This window comes from Rhamphochromis sp. 'chilingali', assembly GCF_963969265.1.
Source record: "Rhamphochromis sp. 'chilingali' genome assembly, chromosome: 7".
NCBI classification, from domain to species: domain Eukaryota; kingdom Metazoa; phylum Chordata; class Actinopteri; order Cichliformes; family Cichlidae; genus Rhamphochromis; species Rhamphochromis sp. 'chilingali'.
In genome coordinates, this window is record NC_137934.1 from 17,565,390 (window position 1) to 17,588,880 (window position 23,491).

Consider the following 23,491-nt stretch of genomic DNA (forward strand, 5'->3'; position numbering starts at 1 on the left):
CCAATTAGCACTGAGGGGGTGGATTTCCTTTTATCTGACTTTTTCCTTTGTTGTTGTTTCATTTGTCCCAGTTATGTGGCCACTGTGATGTCATCCATTTGCTTCCCCCCCCCCCCTGATCTAGAAGTATATTTGGTCGCTATACTGTATATAATGGACCAGTGACTAGCACTATTCCTTCACAGAAAGACGGTCTTGGGTTTGATTCCAGGCGTGATTGCGAATCTAAACGATTATCTGTCTGCAGTGTATTAAATTCTAAGTAAACATGAAGGGGATGTCCACTGTAGTGACTTGGATTAGTGGGGGCCTTGCAGACAGCAATAAACTGTGTACATCTGTTTGTTGAAGAAGCCACACCGATTCAGATGAATGAGGACTTTAAAAAAAACAAACCCCTCAACAACAACATTATGCTAGGAATAAAGAGACTATCCACAGAGGCCAAAACTATCTTTGTATCAATCTATAACCTTTGTAAAGCCTTTTTTAAAATGCTTTTAAGTTGCATTTTGCCATGGGAGTCTATGTAAACTGACCCACTTTTGCTCCCAGCCTCAAGTGGCAATTCCAGGAACTGCAGGTTTTGGTTCTTCCCTTCCACTCTGGTGCACCACAAGGTTCTGTCCTGGGTCCTGTCTTATTTGCTGTGTATGCGCTTCTCTTTGCTCAAGGGCATTTCTCTCCATTTTCCTTTCCTGTTGCATCCTCAGTCAGAAATCTTTTAACCTGACACTGACCCAGGATCAGGATTTCAAGTGTCTGATTTATATTCCTTCTTTGTATTTCCATCTGAGGGATATTGCTGAACTCAGGCCTGTTATGTGTCAGGGCTAAGAAGGAGATGGATTATTTAAAGTTTTATTTCATCCCATTCAATCTGTGAACACATCAGCTAGCGGCTGACTTTGCCTCCGGGGGCAACCACCAATTTCTGTGAGCTTTCAGGATATCTGAGTAGCATATGATGGATAAGCTATAGCTGGTTCCAGACTTTCTGTTGGTTAAAGTTTAAAAATGCAGATTCTTTCTTTTTTTTTTTTAATGAAAAACAAAACAAAAGGTGTTCTCAGACAATATCCAGTTTCTGTGTTTGTGTGTGGGCAAGGAAAACTGAAATTTTGTCTCATAACGTCAAAAATTTTTGCAACTTCTCTCCTTCTTTGACATCCGATTGTGTGTCATGTAATTGTTTTGGAATGAGAATCTTGTTTTAAATGACCATGTGGACAACTATCATCAAACAGAGGAGATGGCCTAGGACGCCAGCTGTCAACCACCTACGATGCAGTCTTGAGATCCCTTCCCTGGTTACCTTAACCTTCACGTACATTTTGCGTCAGGTGACTTCAGTAGGTTACGTGATAGGATGAGACAACCTCTAGTCACACCTTGAGTCATGTGATTTGGCACATGACTAATAGTAGGTCAATTACCCTCGATAGGAAAACATCTTCCTAAAACTTAAGTCTAGTTGGTTTCTTTCCCAGCTCCTTAGACTACTATGACCTGAATGAACGAGAACCTACACAGACATTTGTGCTCTCTTTTTCTCCCAGTCGCAGTAACTGGCTGCTCCTCCCTGTTCCTGCTTCTGTTGGAGGTTTCTTCCTGTTACAGTTTTTTCCAGTCGCTAACAAGCGTTTGTCCAAACAGTTGTCACATTTGCAAAACTCTAAACACAATTAGCACAGCATCGGTCTGTTGTGGCCATACCATTCTTACATTTCATGTCGTGTTCACCCAATATGCAGTCAGTGAACACATTTCCACAATGCTTACATTTTCTTAACAGACAAGTTATACCTCCCAACAAAATTATGGACTGTTTTTGTAGTATTTACGAATGTTAACACACAACATCCCACAATAGCAAAAACAATATTCCAAACCGTAGATACAGTATAAAAACCTCTGCCCCCGCAATGATATCAGTACAAAAACAATATCAATATCAAAAATATATATCAGCTGATAATAAACAAACAATTGAATAATTGACACACAGCTGATTTATGTTGGGTAAATTGGGCCAACGACAGCTTCTTCCATTCTGGCTTAGACTCAGTGGGGTTTATAAGGCAAGACCTTGAGGAGTGATGTTTTTGGAAACAAAAAAAAGACAAACACTGTAATGTCTGGTCGAGGAAGAGTAAGAGCAAGGGGCCCAGGGAGAAGAGCAGGCCCAAGGAGAGGGCAAGGTAGAGGTGTAAGAATGCGTGGTGGTGGCATTCCAAGGGCTGCAAGAACAGTAGTCAGTGATGAAATTCGTGCCACTATCATTGACCATGTAATCAACCATGGTCTTTCACTAAGAGAGGCTGGTGAAAGAGTGCAGCCCAATTTGAGGTGGTCAACGGTTGCCTCCATTATACGCATCTTCCAACAAACCAACAGGTAAGTATTGCATTTTACATGGATTGTTTCTATTCTCACTTGACATGTCAATATGGTCATACAGTAATGCATATGTTGAATTTTTTGTCTTTCTAAAGAATGCAATGTCTTCCACCCTCTGGGGGAAGAGGAAAGCTCCTCAGTAATGATCAGGAGCTTGCCATTGTAGAAATGGTTACTGCAAATAATTCAATAAAACTGCGTGAAATTCAAACTAGAATTGTGGCGGACCATGAGATATTTGACAATATCGATAGAATCAGCCTCACAACCATTACGCGGACATTGTCCAAACACAGAGTGCGGATGAAGCAGCTCTACGCTGTTCCCTTTGAGAGGAACAGTGAGAGGGTCAAGGAGCTACGACGACAATATGTCCAGGTATAGTGTATATTCAATCCAATGTCCAGTTCTATAAGCTTTGCACTTTGCAAGTAGGTAACCTACACAATACTAGGTTACAGTACAGTATGGTATACAGTACTAACATGACTTACATAAACTTTGTTTCAGAGAGTTATGGAATTGGAGGCCAACCAGGCCCCTCATGAATTCATATACATCGATGAGGCAGGATTCAATCTGGCCAAAAGGCGTCGACGTGGACGGAATGTAATTGGAAAAAGGGCCACAGTTGATGTGCCAGGACAGAGAGGGGCAAACATTACCATGTGTGCAGCAATTGCAAATGCAGGATTACTCCTTCACAGATGTCAGGTTGGACTCTATAATACAGAGCGCTTGCTTGCCTTTCTCAATGATCTCCACCAGTGCCTGGTTCCAGAGCAGGGTCAGGAGGGTGAAAACATGAGGACCTTTGTAATTACCTGGGACAATGTGGCTTTCCATCACTCGCAAGCAATAACAACATGGTTTGAAGTCCACCCAAGACTGGTAAGTCTCTTCCTTCCACCCTATTCACCTTTCCTCAACCCCATAGAGGAGTTCTTTTCTGCATGGCGGTGGAAGGTTTATGACCATCAGCCACATGACCAGATGTCCCTCCTCGAAGCCATGGATGCTGGCTCCAGGGACATCACAGTTGACGATTGCCAAGGGTGGATCCGACATACCAGGCGGTTCTATCCCAGGTGCATCGACTTGGATAACATCAGATGTGTTGTTGATGAAAAAATGTGGCCTAACCCTGAAGATCGCAGAGATTAGATGCAAAGTTTTTGCCTTTTTTTAGCCCCCCTCCCCCTCCCCCCTTTTTATCTTGGCTTTTTGCTGTTGTTTTTTTGTTCAGAATGCTCTTGTGTGTTTCATGGATATTTTGTTCACTGTAAGCAATACTGTAAAACTTTCTCTGTCCTATCATACCGTGTTTCTACTGTACCTCCTGTAGTAAACAGTAAAGAAACATAAACTTGTTTGCTTTTTACTGGAATGCTTTTGAATGTGAACATTACTGTACATGTGGACATACAGTTACCAACCAAGACATTTCTGGTGTCAAAATGGTGGATTGCATGTTTCGCATGCAAATACCTGTAAAACTGAAACATAAAAGTCTATGCAGTTTTTGTAATGTCAATAATAGCCAGTATTTTGAAACCTGGTGTACTTTGATTGACTGCATGTACCTTGTGAAGTGAAAACAAGTGTTATTCTTTGACAGACTAATTTCATTTTGAGTCAGATTTATAGTGTTTTTGTACAGTTAGTGTGTGCAGAGAAAGATGTGTTCTATTTTGAAATGAAGAGTTAGTATATATTTGACAAAATGTATTTTTGAGAAGAAAATTATCCATTTGGCCAATTGTGTTTTGTAGGTGTGAGTCTGTGTTAAGAGTTTAGAAAAAGTATCTGAAGTATGGGTAGGCGCTTGTTAGCGATTGAAAAAAACTGTAAAAGGGAGTTTTTCCTTCCCATCATAGTGAACTGCTTGCTCGTTTGTGCCGAATGCTGTAAGGTCTTTTTCATACAGTATAAAGCACACTGACATAATTGCCGTTGTGATTTGGAAGGTTTATAAATAAACCTGAATTGAATTGAACTCGCAGTGCCAGAGTGTTATTTTTCTGAGAGTAAATGGCTGCTATTTTGCACCAAAGCAAATACTCACACACTGATTTCTGTAGTAAAAGGTTTCACATTACAATTTGTGAAGCAAAAGAGCCCCTAAATTTGCATGTAATGTAAGGGGGAAAACTGTTTCATTTTCTTGCAATATAAGGCAATAAAAATTAAAAAAACAAGCTCATGGAAACAAAATCCAGCCCTGCTATTTAGAAAGTTAAAAGTAAAATCGACAGAAATCACTGCACTTCCTGTTGTGCACCAAACAGAGACACATGGTTATTTTCCTCCAACCTGCAGAAGAGAATTCCTTAATAAGTATTGGGAGTATGGTGGAAGGAGCTCTAACACCACTCATGGATGGGCTCCAAACAATTCATTTTTGACATTACCCCGGTGGGTGCTGACATTAACTCAGACAATGACAAAAACTGGCAGGCTTTTCCACACCAAACCCCTGTCATTCATATGAATGGGATCCATGCAGAGAATGTCCAGGACAGTCAGCAGGTGTTGGTTATTCAGAAATTGCAGCACACATCATTATAATTCCCTCATGCTGGCCCTCCACACCCACTGTGGTTTGGTACCTGCAATATGTTAGCCATGTCTCCTTCCTTTCTCTATCCTTCCCTACAAGTGTGATGTATTTAAATTCCTGTGCTTTATCCTTTACACTAAACGGGCACAGACAATACAATATATAGTATAGTAGCAATATAGAAGTACCTACATAGAAAAACATACAGTTGAACACTATGGATTGGCTTCTCTAGAGACCACACCTCAACATTATTGAAGCAATGTGTGATCAATTTAAAAGAGAATGAAACAAATAGCAGCCAACATCCAAAGCGCTCTAAATGTCCTTCAAGAAGCCTGAAGAGCTGTTCCTGAAGACTGCTTACAGAAATTATGAGAAAGCTTCCCTATAAGAGAGTTCAGGCTCTGTTGACGAATAAAGGTGGTCATACCAAACACAGACACAAGCTCTGTTCTTCCCCCAGTATACTGTATTCTCATCTATGTTTGGACATTTCAAGAAATCTCTGCACCTATTTATCCATTTTCCTGCCAAATGTAAAAAAAAGCAAAGGGCGGCTTAAGACTTTTGCACAGTACTCCATGTGTGTGGGAGGTCCCAGAGCAGAGCATCACCGTGAAATTACTGCAACACCATTACAAACCTTTTAACTAAAGTGTTCCTCTGGAATTAAAAGTTGTACATTTGTCAAGACAACTCTTTGACAGTCTTTTGAGTCTGCCTTGGACTGCAGCACTTTGATTGTGTTGCCATGGTGACCGAACCAAGTCTCTCGGCAATTATGGGAACATTACCTTCATTACAGAGTGTGGGAGTATAGTCATAGTTGGTTGGGGTTCGTGAGGATATGAATCTGCCATTTATTTAATTTAAAATGAGGGATTGAGGGAAGCCTCATAAATCTGCTGGTGTGAGAGATTTACATTGTTCACTGCTGTTGAGACTTTTTAAAATTGTATGTAAGAGAAGAATTTTAATCCAATTATGGTTTATGGGGAGTTCTGCGGAGCACTGGGCTTGCTAAACGACACAGAAAACACATTTATGAGTTCAAGAAGATAAAACTTTCCTGCTACTCTTTGTCTTTCTTTTCTTTTTTTCCAACATTTGCAGCAAATTCCCTCTGAAATTTATGGGCCTGTTAGGGCTCCTTAATTTAAGCTGCAGCCAGTCCTTCTGGCCACACCACAGTGCCTGTGGAGGAGGCCATTACCATTCTGCACTGGGTTTAGAGATGACCCGGGTCACAGATGACATCAGAAATACTCATTTCCCTCCCTGAAGTCTTCCAAACTTTTGCACCGTAACGAGGTGGAGGAGCTGGCACAGACTCTTCCTCTGCTACCTTCATTTTAATCTCAGCTGAATTTCTGCTTCTAGAAGACATTTTTGACTTTAGATTTGCTGAAACTTTCCCAGCTTTAGCTTGTATTGTTTTGAAATTTTGAAACAATATGAAGCACTCTTGATATATAAGTATTAGATTTTGATTCTTTTATTGCAGCACTAAATTGAGGTTTGTGTTTTGTTCGATCGGTATCCTTCACGCAGCTTTAGAGAATAGACTGTTCACAAGACACACAGGGACACGTTTAATCTGCAGATTAAACTGCAGATTTAAACCCAAATTATCCTCCTGCCTGTGTGCTTCACTGCACATGTTTTGCTATGAGTACTTCCACTTACAGAAATCATATCCCAGGCTCTAACCCTTAACTTTACCCATCACGACTGGATGTGCATCCTCACCTTAAGCTGACCCTGAAAGGAGCAATTCAGCATTTTGTGGAATACACCTTTTTGGCGTCTTTCCCAAAGTCAGATATAATCAGTGCTTGGCCAGCAGCAGTTAGCTTACCACACAGACTGGAAACAAGTTTTGATGTGCTGAGTAACTGGCTGTTTCTTATCTGAGTTGGGCTTATAAGAGATAAAGTGTAAAAGCTACAAGTGTTGGGGTTATGTGGCAGAATCTCAGTTGGCTGTCTGGCAACCTCATAGAGGTAGTAAGACTTGGAGGGCAAGGGAGTGGGGTAATGTCCGAAATCATTTCTTTTAGCGACAACAGTGGTTTACTCTATTAAACTTCAGGGTACCGAGTACTAGACTATTTTTCATTAATACACTACTTTGTGCCTCAGTTCTTCCCCCGTTCTGCACATTTTGTTTTCTTTTGCAACACTTAAACTTTGCTATAAATAAACCAAATAGTTTTGTTTGAGACTAAACCCAGAAATTGTCTAATTAACACATTCCCTCTAAAAAAAAAAAAAAAAGCAGCTACAAGATCCCTTAAAAAGAACAGACAGCAAACATGACACAGTTTAGGTTACATTAAAGGTGGGTTTCAAAGTGGCTTGCAGGTGAAGCAGTTTAAATAGTGCAGAAAAGCATTGTTGGCATCATCTTCCCTCTCAAGCCAACAAATTTTCACATTGTTACACTTTTGTTCAAGTGTGGCAGTTCAATGTAGTTAACAGTAATTTGCAGGCAAAGGTGCTCTGCTGGTGTCGTCACTATCACAGGATTTGTAACCGTAGAAACCAAGGTGATGTTAGAAACATTTGCCGTTTGCATTTTAACTGTTGATGTTAAACCCAAAGACGCATTTTGTGATTTTTTTATTCATCCTAATTCTAAAAACCCCCCTGTTTACTCACTCACTTTAATCTCTAAACTGAACCAAACAGAGACAAATTCATAAAAACAGAAGTAAAATGAAAGTTTAAGGTGGTTGAAGATCCGTGCGATTGTAACATCCACAACCCCGCCTCATACCGAACACAGACTTCTCCAAATTTTGTTTTTCCCTGAGTAAATATAAGTATGTGTTGAGCTTGGAGTAGATGTGACCCCAATTACAGTCCACCCCTTACTTCCTGTTCTGTAACAAGTGTAACACTGTGCTGAATCATACTTGCAAATGCTTAAGGGTCCCTTAGTTAAGAGGCAGGGTAGAAGTGCAGCAGCAATCTTTGGAACATCCTTACTATTCATTAATGAAAGCACAAACTTGAGATGGAAATCGATGCATTATAAAACTTCACTTTTTGGGGGAGAAATATAAAGCATAAAATGTACATGTTTCCACAGAAAAGCTGTTTATTCTGTACGAAAATAATGACATGAATTTTTATCTACAAGTGTCACAATGTGCAAACACAGGGAAACAGAAAAAATTGACTCTCTTTGGCTGAAACTTAACAAGGTCCAGAAGGAAACAAATATGAATACAGATTAGACTCAGGGAGTCGGTGGCCTGTACTATAAAATTAGTTCAACATACTCACGGCATTTTTCCATTATCTGGATTCACTTACACTAACTTTGGCAATCAGGAAACGCAGTTAGATGAAGCCCATCATAATCTTGCCAACTTAACCCAGGGGTTTTTCCCTGTGTAGCATTGGCACCATATGACCAGTCACAATTATGAATAAGTGTACTGGCTGCAGAGCAGAGCTGATTTTACATAGAAAACTAGAACTCTACTGTGGGAAAATATAAATAGGTTAAACATGCAATACAGCCTGAAAGCAACACATCTCCTGACAATGCAGCAAAAAACCCCAAAACCCAAGCAATAAAATTGTGTCTGAGAAACTATAACTGATGCTCAGAGGCTAAAATATTGGGCCCAGAGGTCTGTGGCATCTTCCAGGGATCAATTAATTGATCAGTAGGCAGTATTTTCATACCCGTTGATCTCTAATCTCTAAACATAATGTCCTCTGGAGCAATAAGAAGTGATCCAGCTTCATAGTACATAAAACTGATGATTAACCCGAATATTACCTGGTTAAGATGAAATCCTGCTTCATACTACAGACCTCTGAATTCACAGAGGACATGTCAGAAAAAAATAGTGTGATAACTCAAATGGTAGCAAAAAGAAGGGACTTTGTGAACACGAAGGACTAATCGCTCTCAAAAAGCAGGCAGGAGAGGAACAGGGGAAGACAGAGAGGAAGCACAACTAACAGAGGACACAGAGAAAACAACCCTTAAGAGAGTGATACTTGGTGTGAGGTCAAGGGAACATTTGAGATCAATAATGTTTCCCTCTTTGACTTATGGTTATACACTTCCTATTTTATTATTGTAGTTATTTGTCTCTTGTGTCTTGCATTTAATTTTACTTCGTCCTCGTGTCTCATTGTCTAGATTTTATTCACCTACTCCACATGGATCCTGGATCCACTCCCCTGATTGGCCCTCAGTGTATATAACTAGTGTATAACTAGTCCTGTCTGTTTCCCTGCTCCTCCCCAGTGCTACGTGGTTTCAGTAAAGACTGGATGTAGGGGCTGGTTTGGAATTGAGCCAATGCAGTGCTTAAACAGCTCTTCGAAGAAGCAAGATAATATTGTCAGTGTAAAGGTTAAAAATAAATGGGTCCTCACAGAAGCAGAACACAAACATAGACACACATGGTCATGTGGCTCGTACCCCTCCCTTGCCCTACATGGCCCCTGTCATCACTCACCATTACATCATGCAATTAAAGTAGAACATAGGAACTTTGTCTGGGCTTATTTCCAAACACAGTGTAACTCAAAATTGATTTCCCCTTAATACAACCCCACACTGGCATAAAAACAGCCCGGTAGATTTTGCGATTAATGTGGCAGAACGGATTCTGCCACAGCACACTTGTTACAGATGCCGATAGAGCGCACACCCTTCCAAAAGAGATCAGCTGTAATGATCAAATGAGTCGCAGAAATGATGAATTGTGGGTAATTATGAGGTTACTGCTCGCAATTAATAGCAATTCACAGTTTATGAACACTTTATGAATATTAATTGTTTTGTTCATGAATCAGAGGTACAGTGTGTAGGTGAACGACTCCTTAACTGAGGCTAATTTCTTGGAGGCAAAGAATTAAATAGGTTAATGGGCAGAGCCAAAGAAACGTGATTGGAAAAAGAACTTTTACAAACTTTCTCTTATCGCATGAGTCAGTCAGTAAATTACAGTTCAGTTCAGCAGGCTTCCTGCTGTGTTTAGTAGTAAAGAAAAAAGTAACGTCAGAGGAAATGATTACACTTTTATCAAACATTGCATTAAGTTTATATTAGGAGCTACAGTCACTCAGCAGGACCTTAGATTGAATGAGTGAGTCGATGAACACTTATCTATAATAATGACATGAGATTTGCCTGGATCTGTTTGATTCAGCACAGCAGTGGATTGATTGATTGATGCCATTGTAAGCTTGCAGTAATTAATTTAAACAGGGCAATGCAGCGCTTAGGAGGAACAAAAAGTAGTAAATGGATTTTTCAGGTTTACATTTTCACACTAGAAAGGCAAGAACATTAAAAGACAGGCACCTCTCGCAAAGACATCTTCTTATTCCTATCTATATCTATATCTAATTTCACTTAAAATTACCTTGTGTCTACACTGTAACTTATTTTGGTACAACCTCAAATGGTTGCCAGTACATCACAAATATACTTTTCTCTCTTTCTTTGATGAAATGTAATCAGTGTGTCCTCAACTCGGGTGTCTGACATCCCTCTCACTCACAGCAGTGATGATCACACCATAGTCCACTTCATTGTTGCCACATTACCACTTTGTTATTAGATTTAGCAGCTTAAAATGGCTCATTTTTCTCTCCATCTGCTCTGTTTAGTGAGTGAGAGGGAAGCTATTATGATCAGTGTTTTTCAGTTGCTTTGGAGTTTATTTTGGATCCACGTTTATTATTGAGGGTTTTCTCTTTGATTTTGCAGTGTTTCTAGTGCTCAGAGTTTTGATTATACCTTAATTTCATTATTATTCTAATCATTTTTGAACATGCATGCTTAGATTGCTTTATAGTCTTAATATTTGGGGTCCTCCTGATACTCTTCTTTCCATAAAAACATCCATGTTAGGTGAACTGGTGGTTGGCCATGGATGTAAAGTGGATTTGTTTTTGAATTTACGGTCTGTCTGGGTTGTTTTGATTACTTTCACCTGTGTTTCATTCTCCTCCTGTTTCTCACTTCCTATCCTCCCTCAGTGTATAAATAGTCCTGTCCCTCTCGTTGTATTCCCAGTGCTGCAGTCTAGTTTTTTTTTAAAGTGTTGTATATTTTCACATGCACTTTTTTAGTAGGCAGGATTTGTCTTCACTTTTCATGCACACGTAAACACTGTTTAAGTCACTGAAACTCCTTTTACAGCGATGATTTTGAATTTCTGCTTTGCAGGCAAGGAAAACTGCAATTTTTGTCTTGCAATGTCAAAGATTTGCACCCTTCTCCTTTTCTGATGTCAGACTGTGCACAGTGTTAGTGTCTGTAGCCTTCTGATTGGGTAACATTTCTATGCAGTTAAGGTTATATCACTACCTCTTACAATCACAAACAAGTTTAGAACTACTTGTTGTTTTGTTGACATCTCAAAATAGTGAAAATCTACAGAAAATATATTTTCACTCTCCGGAGTAAGGCCACCGTCACACTAAACGCAGACCCACTGCAGGTTTATCTCCATGTGATTCTAGGGTAGATACATAAAGCTGCATTGTAATGAAGTGAGACAGCACTTACTGATACAAACAGAACAAGGACAAAGCATCTCACAGCTCATATAATGCAGCAGTAGACGGTGCAAGACGCCCACTGGGGATGGTTCTTTGGCCAGTTCTCACTTATTAGGATGGCTGACTGAGCATGCAGACACCCTGAGGGAAGAGGATGTTGAGATGGTGGGTGGTGCTGATGGAAGGAGCCACTTTAGTATTCCTCAAGATAGTTTTGTCTACTTGAGCAGGGTCGGGGACAATGTACTGTATGTGTGCACTTCCTTGTTTTAGCTTTGCATTGTGTTTGGGGTCATCTGGCAGTTGACCTCTGCTTTTTGGAAGAGGTTAAAAGCGAAGAAACACAAACTGTAAATGTTGGAAGGATGCTTTTTGATGATAAAGGTTATAGAGGGGGGTGTTTAGAGAGGATGGTTTCTATAGAGCAGTTGCTGCAGGAAGGTCACCATATACTGCTGATATTTATTTATTTTTAGCTTTTTATTTCTTATGTTTTCTGCTGTTTACTTCTGTTGAAGTGCTCTCAATAGAACACCTACCCATGTGCCAGAAAGTTGATTCTTTTCACCTGAACACTACAGAATCAACTTTCTAGGATTTCCTTACCTGGATGATTGAGCATGCATCAAGACACCTACCCATGCGGATTTTCATTCCACGGAGTTACCTACTTATTTGCATGAGCTTGAGCTCTAGGCCTTTTTTCTAAGTGTCTAGATCAATGCAGTGAATCTCTAATCTCCCAGGAAATATGTTTCAACTAGCTGTTTCTGATTGGAAATAAAGAGAGATTCAGCAACTTCATAGCTTATTCGGTGCTTCAGAAACACATTTTACTTTTGGCTTTTGTAATATTATGAAGGTGTTGCTTCTCAGTGGTTGTGAGGCTGTAGGAGAGGGAGAACACTGGTCAGTCCTCCGTCACTGCCAAGTGGTTCACCCACTCAGCGTCCAGTAAACTTTCCTAGTACCACGTTTTACTTTTCCACCAAAATATATTTAGATTAGAGGATTTGCCAGAAATGTGATACTAACATCTATTTTCCAGGGACCGTTTCTGCTGTCTTCCACTCATTTGGGTTTTGCACATAGACTGTAGATAAAAGATGGCTAAAGCCAGCATGATGTCACTCATGTGACGAGTTACCAACTTATTTGACTAGTGACGTGCAGAAAAATGCATTTTTAAGGCACTTCTAAATTCTATTTTCAGACCTGGAGGCTACATCAATTCTTTAGATACAGTGTAATCCTCTACACCAGTATGTAGTTGCTATGGTGATAATCATTCATACCACAGTTATATACTGCCTGCAGTAGTGTTCTAATCAAAAGGTGCTAATTAAACATACACACCTTGGTTTGACCACATAGCACTGATTGCATTTTTAGCTTGTGTAAATGATATGCACTTACTTTAAACTAAACAAGCGAATGATTTCAGGTGTCTAGTGGGTAACGCAATCAAAAGACTCATGTCAGTCTGGGAAGATTAGATTAGGATTGGTTATGCAACATGTGATGCCAAAATAATTAATGGATTCTACTGACCTGACAATAGTGAAGCTGAAGCTGTAAGTAAACATCTTCTGCAACACAGATTTCTTTTCAGATATTTTTTGTAATTTAGTACGTTGCAATATTGAGGCTAAATTCTAATGGAAAGTCAATAAACAGATAATGACAAGTCTGGATGAAATAATGACAAACGTGCTGTTAATCATCCTGTCCTCACAGTCAACAATATGTGGACCGTTATTGACCCAACAGCCGTTGTTGCACATACTGTCAGCGATCAATGTCCCATGTGAGTAAGTGTGAAATTACTACCTTTGGGCAACTGGCAATGATTGCACGTGTCCGCTGAAACAACAAAGAGCAGATCTGCTTCTGAGCTAGACAGAGACATGGCCGTTCGTTTAGAAAAAAGAGATGGTTGTTTCTATAGTTCATGTACAGGTATAGAGAAAACCTTTGTATCAGGCAAATGATAAATAAGCACAGATAACTCATATTACACACATACAAAAATATAAACCCGATTAATTACCAAGAAGCCAATCTTTAAATTATAATCACATAACTCAGGATCAAGGGAATACCCCCAAAAGTTGATTATGTTCACTGTCATTGCTCAGTGACAAAAACACTTATTAGCCCCTGAAACGAGGTCCAGGTAGTGGTTGCAGGAAGAGGGCAGTAGATAGTCTTGTTCTAACTGCTTCAGACAAAGCTAATGACCGGACCTCATACGGAAAGATCATCCCTGAATCGAGGAGGGGGCCTAAGGGTACATCTTTCGCTATCTTGCAATACTGTGATTTAATCCATTCCAGAATTACAAAGACTGGTCAGAATCAGAGAAAATATTCAGTAATTGGCAGTTCTCTGGGTGAAAATGCCTCGGCCATACTGCTTTGAGACGATAGATAAAGCAACAGTAACTCAAATAACCACGTGTTACAACCAAGACCCCACCAGGGGCCACTCATATCAGCTAGAAACAGAAAAGTGAGGCTGCAGTTCACATAGGCTAAACAAAATTAGACAATAGAGGACTGTAACAATCTTCTGAGTCTACTGAGTTCTACTGTGAAATTTGAATGGTGTAATGGGGTCGTATGTTTTCTTGGAAATTTTGGGCCCCTTTAGTACAAACTCAGTATTAAATGCCACAGTCTACCTGAGTAATGCCGCTCACCATGTCCATCCCTTTACGACCAGTTTAGCCATTCTTTTTTATTAAGTTCAAGCGGGATAGCACACCATGTCAGGTCAAATGGAACCCCAAATGGAGCAGATGCAGAAGACCATCTCTGAACACACAAAACATGGGCTACAGCAGCAGAAGACCACACCGGGTACTATTCACATCAGCTACAACTGGGAAACAAAGTCTACTCAGCATCACCAAAATAGGACAATAGAACATAGAAATGTAGCCTGCTCTGACAAACTGAGCATTGTTTAAATACCACAGCCTACCTCAGTATTGTTGCTGTTCATGTCCATCCATTTGTGACCACAGTGCACTAATTTCCTGATTGCTGCTTCCAGCAGGATAACAAGACTTGCCACAAAGCTGAAGTCAACTCAAAATGGTTTCGTGACCATAATGAGTTCAGTGGACTTAAATGGGTGTTACAGTCACCACATCTCAATCCAATAGCAGCGGTGAATGTACTGTTCCACATTACAGATGTGCAAGTGATAAATCTGCAGCAACTGTGTGATGCTATCATGTCAGTATGGACTAAAATCTCAAAGGAACATTTCCAGCAGCTTATTGAATCCACACTACAAAAAATTCAGTCAGCTCTGAAGGCAAAAGAGGATCCACTCTAGTACTAGCAAGGTGTACATAATGAAATATCCAGTGGCTGATAGATTAATGGTGAGAAGCATTTAATAAAAAACATCATCATGGTACATATAATTAAGCAGTTGGGGCCATAATTGACCCTAATTATCACTGCCTCCATATGTCATGAATAGCAGAGTTGATTAGTTCAGTTAACTCACCAGGGCTGGCTTGTCGTTCTTCATTTACCCAATTTTGTTTTTTTAAAAAGTAAGACAAAATTCATTCAAATGTACTGATGCAGGCCAAAACCACCAACTCTTTCTCTACCCATATATTTTTATCGAGAGCCACTGGTGCTTCAGTGTGCTTTGGAAAAGACTAAATTTACAATATTGATTTCACCTGTATTGCCCTCCTAGAAATACATCGATATTTAATGTTTATTCCTCAAGCTATCTCTCACATTAAAACAAAAAGCTCCACATTTTACATAAAATATGCAGGAAATTCAGAAAGAAGTAGCAAAAAAGCACAAAATTGCAGGATTAAGCTCCCTAACTGTAAGCATTTTTTCTTTTAACTAATCAGTTCCTTTGGCCCTAAAATGAGAAACACATTGAGGGCAGATGAACTGTCAAACGAATTATATTACAGTTTTTTACAGTCGCTAACAAGCGCCTACCCATACTTCAGATACTTTTTCTAAACTCTTAACACAGACCCACACCTACAAAACACAATTGGCCAAATGGATAATATCCTTCCCAAAAATACACTTTGTTAAATATATACTAACTCCTCATTTCAAAATTAGAACACATCTTTCTCTGCACACACTAACTGTACAAAAACACTATAAATCTGACTCAAAATGAAATTAGTCTGTCAAAGAATAACACTTGTTTTCACTTCACAAGGTACATGCAGTCAATCAAAGTACACCAGGTTTCAAAATACTGGCTATTATTGACATTACAAAAACTGCATAGACTTTTATGTTTCAGTGTCACAGGTATTTGCATGCGAAACATGCAATCCACCATATTGACACCAGAAATGTCTTGGTTGGTAACTGTATGTCCACATGTACAGTAATGTTCACATTCAAAAGCATTCCAGTAAAAAGCAAACAAGTTTTTGTTCCTTTACTGTTTACCACAGGAGGTACAGTAGAAACACGGTATGATAGGACAGAGAAAGTTTTACAGTATTGCTTACAGTGAACAAAATATCCATGAAACACACAAGAGCATTCTGAACAAAAAAACAACAGCAAAAAGCCAAGATAAAAAGGGGGGGAGGGGGGCTAAAAAAAGGCAAAAAAGTTGCATCTAATCTCTGCGATCTTCAGGGTTAGGCCACATGTTTTCATCAACATCACATCTGATGTCAGCCAAGTCGATGCACCTGGGATAAAACCGCCTGGTATGTCGGATCCACCCTTGGCAATCGTCAACTGTGATGTCCCTGGAGCCAGCATCCATGGCTTCAAGGAGGGACATCTGGTCATGTGGCTGATGGTCATAAACCTTCCACCGCCATGCAGAAAAGAACTCCTCTATGGGGTTGAGGAAAGGTGAATAGGGTGGAAGGAAGAGACTCACCAGTCTTGGGTGGACTTCAAACCATGTTGTTATTGCTTGCGAGTGATGGAAAGCCACATTGTCCCAGGTAATTACAAAGGTCCTCATGTTTTCACCCTCCTGACCCTGCTCTGGAACCAGGCGCTGGTGGAGATCATTGAGAAAGGCAAGCAAGCGCTCTGTATTATAGGGTCCAACCTGACATTTGTGAAGGAGTAATCCTGCATTTGCAATTGCTGCACACATGGTAATGTTTGCCCCTCTCTGTCCTGGCACATCAACTGTGGCCCTTTTTCCAATTACATTTCGTCCACGTCGACGCCTTTTGGCCAGATTGAATCCTGCCTCATCGATGTATATGAATTTATGAGGGGCCTGGTTGGCCTCCAATTCCATAACTCTCTGAAACAAAGTTTATGTAAGTCATGTTAGTACTGTATACCATACTGTACTGTAACCTAGTATTGTGTAGGTTACCTACTTGCAAAGTGCAAAGCTTATAGAACTGGACATTGGATTGAATATACACTGTACCTGGACATATTGTCGTCGTAGCTCCTTGACCCTCTCACTGTTCCTCTCAAAGGGAACAGTGTAGAGCTGCTTCATCCGCACTCTATGTTTGGACAATGTCCGCGAAATGGTTGTGAGGCTGATTCTATCGATATTGTCGAATATCTCATGGTCCGCCACAATTCTGGTTTGTATTTCACGCAGTTTTATTGCATTATTTGCAGTAACCATTTCCACAATGGCAAGCTCCTGATCATTACTGAGGAGCTTTCCTCTTCCCCCAGAGGGTGGAAGACGTTGCATTCTTTAGAAAGACAGACAATTCAACATATGCATTACTGTATGACCATATTGACATGTCAAGTGAGAATAGGAACAATCCATGTAAAATGCAATACTTACCTGTTGGTTTGTTGAAAGGTGCGTATAATGGAGGCAACCGTTGACCGCCTCAAATTGGGCTGCACTCTTTCACCAGCCTCTCTTAGTGAAAGACCATGGTTGATTACATGGTCAATGATAGTGGCACGAATTTCATCACTGACTACTGTTCTTGCAGCCCTTGGAATGCCACCACCACGCATTCTTACACCTATACCTTGCCCTCTCCTTGGGCCTGCTCTTCTCCCTGGGCCCCTTGCTCTTACTCCTCCTCGACCAGACATTACAGTGTTTGTCTTTTTTTTGTTTCCAAAAACATCACTCCTCAAGGTCTTGCCTTATGAACCCCACTGAGTCTAAGCCAGAATGGAAGAAGGTGTGGTTGGCCCAATTTACCCAACATAAATCAGCTGTGTGTCAATTATTCAATTGTTTGTTTGTTTACAGCTGAGATATATTTTTGATATTGATATTGTTTTTGTACTGATATCATTGCAGGGGCAGAGGTTTTTATACTGTATCTACGGTTTGGAATATTGTTTTTGCTATTGTGGGATGTTGTGTGTTAACATTCGTAGATACTACAAGAACAGTCCATAGTTTTGTTGGGAGGTATAACTTGTCTGTTAAGAAAATGTAAGCATTGTGGAAATGTGTTCACTGACTGCATATTGGGTGAACACGACATGAAATGTGTGAATGGTATGGCCACAACAGACCGATCCTGTGCTAATTGTGTTTAGAGTTTTGCAAATGTGACAACTGTTTGGACAAACGCTTGTTAGCGACTGTAAAAAACTGTAAGGTCACACAATATGTAAATCTCACAAGTAAAGCTAATGTGGAAGTAAATCTGCATTCTTTCTGGTGGCCAGCAGGGGGCTACTCTTTTGTTTTCAAGAAGGAGAGTCACTCCAGTTGTGTTAAACAAATGTAACTGGATTTATGACCTGAGTAAACATTTTTCTGATGGGCTTATTGTCATTTGTTAGTTTAAAGTCTTATTTAATTCAACCTGATCACCATTTTTCAAATTGACTATTTAAGTATAAACTGGAAGATAAAGTTAACTTGTTCTCACTGACAAATCACTACTATATGAGCATTCTCAGTTTTTACAATGAAATCCACCACTCACATCTGGTGCCAAAAGTTAAGATGCCTACTGGCAAAAACGGTCAATTTGAAGCTCCAGAAAGCGTCTTCACAAACCAGTGGGTGACATGAATGTTTATATCCATCTTTTATATACAGTCTTGGAGGCTATAGTCATAAATGGTGTATGAACATTTGTTTGGTATAATCACAGCTTCTACTGAATATCATAGTGGATGCTTGCCATCTTGCTTGCATGCCTTTTTTATGTTTACACCTTCCTTTTTTTGCCTCATTATTCAAAACTTTTAACCTTTTTATAATGTGAACATGCGCTTTAAAAAAAAGGAGTATATATGACAGAAAATATGAACAAAATCAACAAATATTCCAAAATAGGCCCATAATCAGTCACTTTAAGCTGTTTAGACTCCACTTTTTAACTATTTATGACTTTTTCCTAGAGTAACCAGTCCGGCGCTTCTGGTATTCAAGTTTTAATTTTCTAACTTGGCAGTCGATCAAGCTTACTCTCAGTCAGAGCTCACTGAAGCGAGAGTCGACTTCAAAATACAGGACTGTTCTGGATCCTGTATCCATGATGCCACAGCCGGCCTCATTCTGAAGCAGCGGCCTTTCATCTCTGGTGAACTCCACCTAACAAGCTCATTTACAGTGGCCACAGCTACAGCAGTGTGGGCTCAGGTTGTAGGGAGACTGTTTTTACCTCAGTGAGCTTCATATTTCATCACAGCTGAAGTAAGCAGGACGAAAGCTGTGGCTCAGGTGGGGATTTGATTGTTGTTATTTTCCTCTAATAAAACCTCCTTTTTTTTTTTAAAGAAACATTGTATGTGGCTACTTGGGTGAGTTCAGCTAATTAACAAAACACTTTTCTTTTTCTTTATTTTTACCCTTAATACATATTTTCTCATTTGTATTTTTTATTGCCTTGGTCTTGCACGATAAATCTCAGGGGATGCAATTAACTGGCTAAAGCGAACAGTAAAAATACTATTCTGAATCACAAAGTTTCAAACTTGAGACCATAACAAGAGGCTGTAAATATGCTTTGCTGTGTTTTTTTTTATGTGTGCATGAGTATAACAGTGATTCTCATTGTAGATTTTATGTTTAATATTTTTCTTTTGTGGATCATTGTTCCAAATTCCTAAACCCTTGGCTGACAGCTTCCGTACTACGGTGATAATAAAAGCAACGGATCTTCAGGATTTGTACAGTCATAAAAATACACAGTAGGGGCCCTTTGGTGTCAGTATCCTCAACCACTGGTCACAGTAGTGGACGTGGTTTTGGATTCTGGTTTTGTTGGAGCAGCACGTTTGTTCCAATCCTCACACAGGGCCAGAAGCTGTGGGTATTGACCAACAGAAACAGGCTTCCTCTCACTCGTAGAGTCAGGAGCTGAGTCATTCAGTAGAGGATCAGAGTAGAGCATCAAAAGGATTTGAGGCAGTTCAAGCATCTGGCTTAGGATGGCTTGGGAAAACCTCGGTATCCCTGGAAAAGCTGGAGTGAGTGAGAAAAGAGAAAGGTCTTAGACCGCTGCCTCTGGTGTTGAATTGCTGTTGTTTTCCTAGTTTTATTTTGAAATCTGTTACTTTTTACCTGCCGTGCATCAGTTTAGTAACACCTGAGTTAAGTTACAGTTCTTTGCAGATTCCCTTTGACCATTTGTGTGTCTACTGTTAGCATTCCAGTGATCTTGTGTATTCCTTGTGTTTTAAACGCTAGTCTTATATTTGCCATGTTGTCCTAGTTTCTAGTTTTCACTGCATATTATTTCCTTGTTCCTCATTATTTCCCTCATATATGATCTGAACTTCTGAATGCTACTTGCTCATGTTTTTTTTCTCCAAACTTGCTGACCTTTCATTTAGTGACCACCATCTGGAAAAAAAAACTGTAAACATTTGGATTTTTATGTGCCAACAAACAAACAGTTTCATTGACTGGCTCCAGATTCAAGCTCTGGTAATGTGTTCTATTGATGTTTTCATCATAAAGGTTCATGAACAGTGACTGAAAGAATAAGATTATAGATACAGGCTGTTGACACGAGCTGACATGGGGACAAGTTTACATGGGCATCTCTGAATAGACTGCTTTCTCCACAACCCGCACACATAGCAAACAGATGGATGCCATATCTGGTGTTTACTGTCTCATGGTGTTTCACTCCTCTTGTTTAAGAACTGGATGGAGAGAGCTAATGGTGTGTGGGGTCAGGCGAGTTGATGGGGGCTTAAGTTGCTGGTTTGTCTGTTTAGAAGAATGTTTTTCCCCCTTTGCTTCATGTGGTTTGGGTTAAAGTGCTCTACACTCCTGTTAGCAAATGACACTAGAGGGTACCAAGTGTGGCTAAAGAATCCTGAACAAGAACCCGTATGTGACGATTTGGGAGTGAGGCTCATCTCACAATTTCCACGATTCGGTGTTTCATAATTTTTGCGCTTAGTGACGGTTTAAATTCATTCAAATGTAGAGCGCATGTCTTTTTCCACCACTGCTGATCAGCATAAATCTAATACAGCCTCGTCATATCAGTGTCCTTATCCAAACAGAAAGCTGCTGGCCTTGTGACTGCTGGAGCCAGTGCTCAGTTGAAGAGTGGAGGTTGTTTGAAGGTATTTATACAGTTTGGGGGGGGGCGCTGCCAAATTCACTCATCGGGAGCTGGTATAAATCATTTTGTCAGCTTGTATGGTGTGGTAAGGTCAGGCTGTCGTTGTTTTGGTCTTAAAAAAGACATAACTGCACACAGAAAGCCGCGGGGGACACACAGACACACTACCTACAGTACAGAGGAGGTTTCTCTGGAAGCCATACTGGTGCTTATCTCACTCACAGGGGCAGCACACTTGTAATAGCCCTGGGTTCTAATGATGAGGATGACAAATTCAGTACTGTATTGTGGCTCACAGTTTGCAATTTGTCATAAATTACTCATGTTCTGATTAAAAATAAAAGAAAAAAAAACGGTCACAGGAGAGATGGGTAGGAAAGAACTCAGATAGCTCCCAGGCTAGATCCGCCCTGTGGAAGTTACATTTACATGAGAAGCATCCAAAAGAAACAAAGCAGTGGTGCATACGTGTTAAATCAGCAGCCAGATCAGAACCATGTCATTTATGAAAAGTAATCTGAGACTGGGCTGAGCAAACTCCATCTTAAAAGATGTGAACAGCCAGGCCAACAGTAAAGATTTAGATGGTGCAGGGTTTATTTATTCATGGACAAAAAGGTTTTAGGAACTAAACTAATGAAGTGGTCAGTAAGTGTATGTATATTGACCTACAGTATGTACTCACCCATGAAAATACTGTAAATGAGAATATGTATTTAAACTGTGTTTGAGTGAGGTGTTTTGTATTTCATGAATTCCATTTAAATGTGGATATTTTGGAAAAATACAGCAAAAAAAAAAAAAGTCAACTAGGAACATTTTCTCATAAAGTTGATGAATTGTACTGCTGGCCTATCTTTCCCCTATAATATCTCTGCTTCTGCAAGTATATAAAGGTAATGTCTTGGCAACAGAGTTGGCTGTTGATTTGAAGCAAACAAAAAGAGAAAATTGACAGACTCGCAGCACGAGAAGAAGACTGGTGTATTCAAATGGCTTCCTGTGGTTTTTTTTTATTGCTCTACGTAGAAAACACATCAGAGAGTTTCTTTGTTGACAAGCGTGTTTTGGATTTTGTGGTTAGATGTTGTCTGTGGAGATGTTATATCTTCCTGTTTCTATTTTAACTGCATAATGTACACTTTTGACCAATTTTCTTGAGACCCAGAACCCAACCAGGAATACCAAGGTCCACGTTCTGGGTCTTTAATCCAGTATTTTATATTTTTTTCTAACTTCTACTGATTATCGATTATCTTCAGTTTGATTCTTAGTTTATTTATTGTGTTTCCAGCTTTGTGCTTTTGTTCTATTTACTATCATTTGTGTTCCTCGTGTATCCATCTCCATCAGTGACGTTCCCTTGTTTAGTTCTTCCAGTTTTATTCTGTTAGTTTCCTGTCGTGTACAATAGTTTAGCTTGATTTTCACTTTTAATTGTTTAATTTTACGTGTGCATTTTGGGTCTTCATTCCTGATCTAACTTGACAATGTTAGGCTTCCTTTTTCCAATTTTTGCCACAACCATGCTGGCCACACCTCCAACTAGCTACCCAATTAGCTGTCCTGAGTGGATGGGTCCATTGTATTTACCTTGAGAGAGAAATGAGAACGTTTCATTCAAATAAAATGTATTTCTCCATGAGATTTAGTTTCCTTGGACGTGGTCACCCCAGGACCGAGGTTATGCCAGGTTATTTCTTAACTTCCACAGTACTACAGTGAAAGTACAGCGAGATATTAACTGAGTCTGATTTTAGGCTTTACAGCAACTGCTTTTTTAATCTCTCTTAAATTATGTGAGCAAAAGTTTAAGCTTGCAAAGAGAATTATTAAACTTCTGATAAATGCTTCAGTTGATTTGGGACAAGTGGTAATAGTAAAGGTAAAGATTCATGAATATAGAGAGTGGTTTTTAATATGTTCAGGCTTTTATAATATTTCTTCTTTTCCTTTTAATGATTGTCTGTCAATTTTAAAACTTTACTCCAGTTTTACTGACTCAGCACACACTACCTCGAGCAGTTCTCATACAGAAGACTCTCCAAGTCTTACTTTTTAAAAAAAAAGTCTTCTCTGGATCTCATCCATCTAAATGGAAAAGAAGTGTGGAAAAGAGGCAGCTGACAGATCTGTCCATTCTGCCCTTCCACTTTCTTTTTGGTCCACTTTCTATTAAACAGGAGATCGAAGAGAATATTTTACACCTTGCTGGCTCAATAGAGATGGGACAAGCTCTCTGGACAGGTGAGACCTTCTGATTCCTAACTCTACATTGTTCAGCCGACCTCCTAAATCATACCGCCTACAAGCAAATGTTTGACCTTCAGCTGATTTATTAAGGTGCTTCCTTACTGTTTCCATTTGTACCTAGTATTCAAGCCTCCGCTCAGGCCTGCCTTCTTGGGTACTTTCCGGATCTGCAGGGAGTCGAGTAAATGTCTTTTTTTTTCTCCTGCGAGA

At 39.8% G+C, this 23,491-nt stretch overlaps 2 protein-coding genes across 3 annotated transcripts in view; one reads left to right on the forward strand and one right to left on the reverse strand.

The window, feature by feature from the left end:
• LOC308399174 (ankyrin repeat and BTB/POZ domain-containing protein 3-A) overlaps positions 1-23,491 on the forward strand; it is a 279,641-nt gene that overhangs the window by 47,797 nt on the left and 208,353 nt on the right. The gene's annotated exons all lie outside the window — the stretch shown is intronic.
• On the reverse strand, positions 15,489-18,024 carry LOC308399175 (uncharacterized protein). Its single transcript, XM_080886231.1, has 3 exons — positions 17,308-18,024; positions 16,927-17,209; positions 15,489-16,794 (listed from the first exon to the last, which is right to left on the reverse strand). Exons 1-3 carry the CDS (start codon positions 17,568-17,570, stop codon positions 16,141-16,143), a joined length of 1,200 nt encoding a protein of 399 aa, XP_080742357.1. The 5' UTR covers positions 17,571-18,024; the 3' UTR covers positions 15,489-16,140.

Excerpts from the sequence above, each read along its gene's own strand:
- LOC308399175 (XM_080886231.1), bottom strand. The coding sequence starts at position 17,570 with ATGTCTGGTCGAGGAGGAGTAAGAGCAAGGGGCCCAGGGAGAAGAGCA. Across the intron at positions 17,210-17,307 it reads ACCTTTCAACAAACCAACAG|AATGCAACGTCTTCCACCCT; the intron begins GTAAGTATTGCA and ends GTCTTTCTAAAG. Across the intron at positions 16,795-16,926 it reads TACGACGACAATATGTCCAG|AGAGTTATGGAATTGGAGGC; the intron begins GTACAGTGTATA and ends ACTTTGTTTCAG.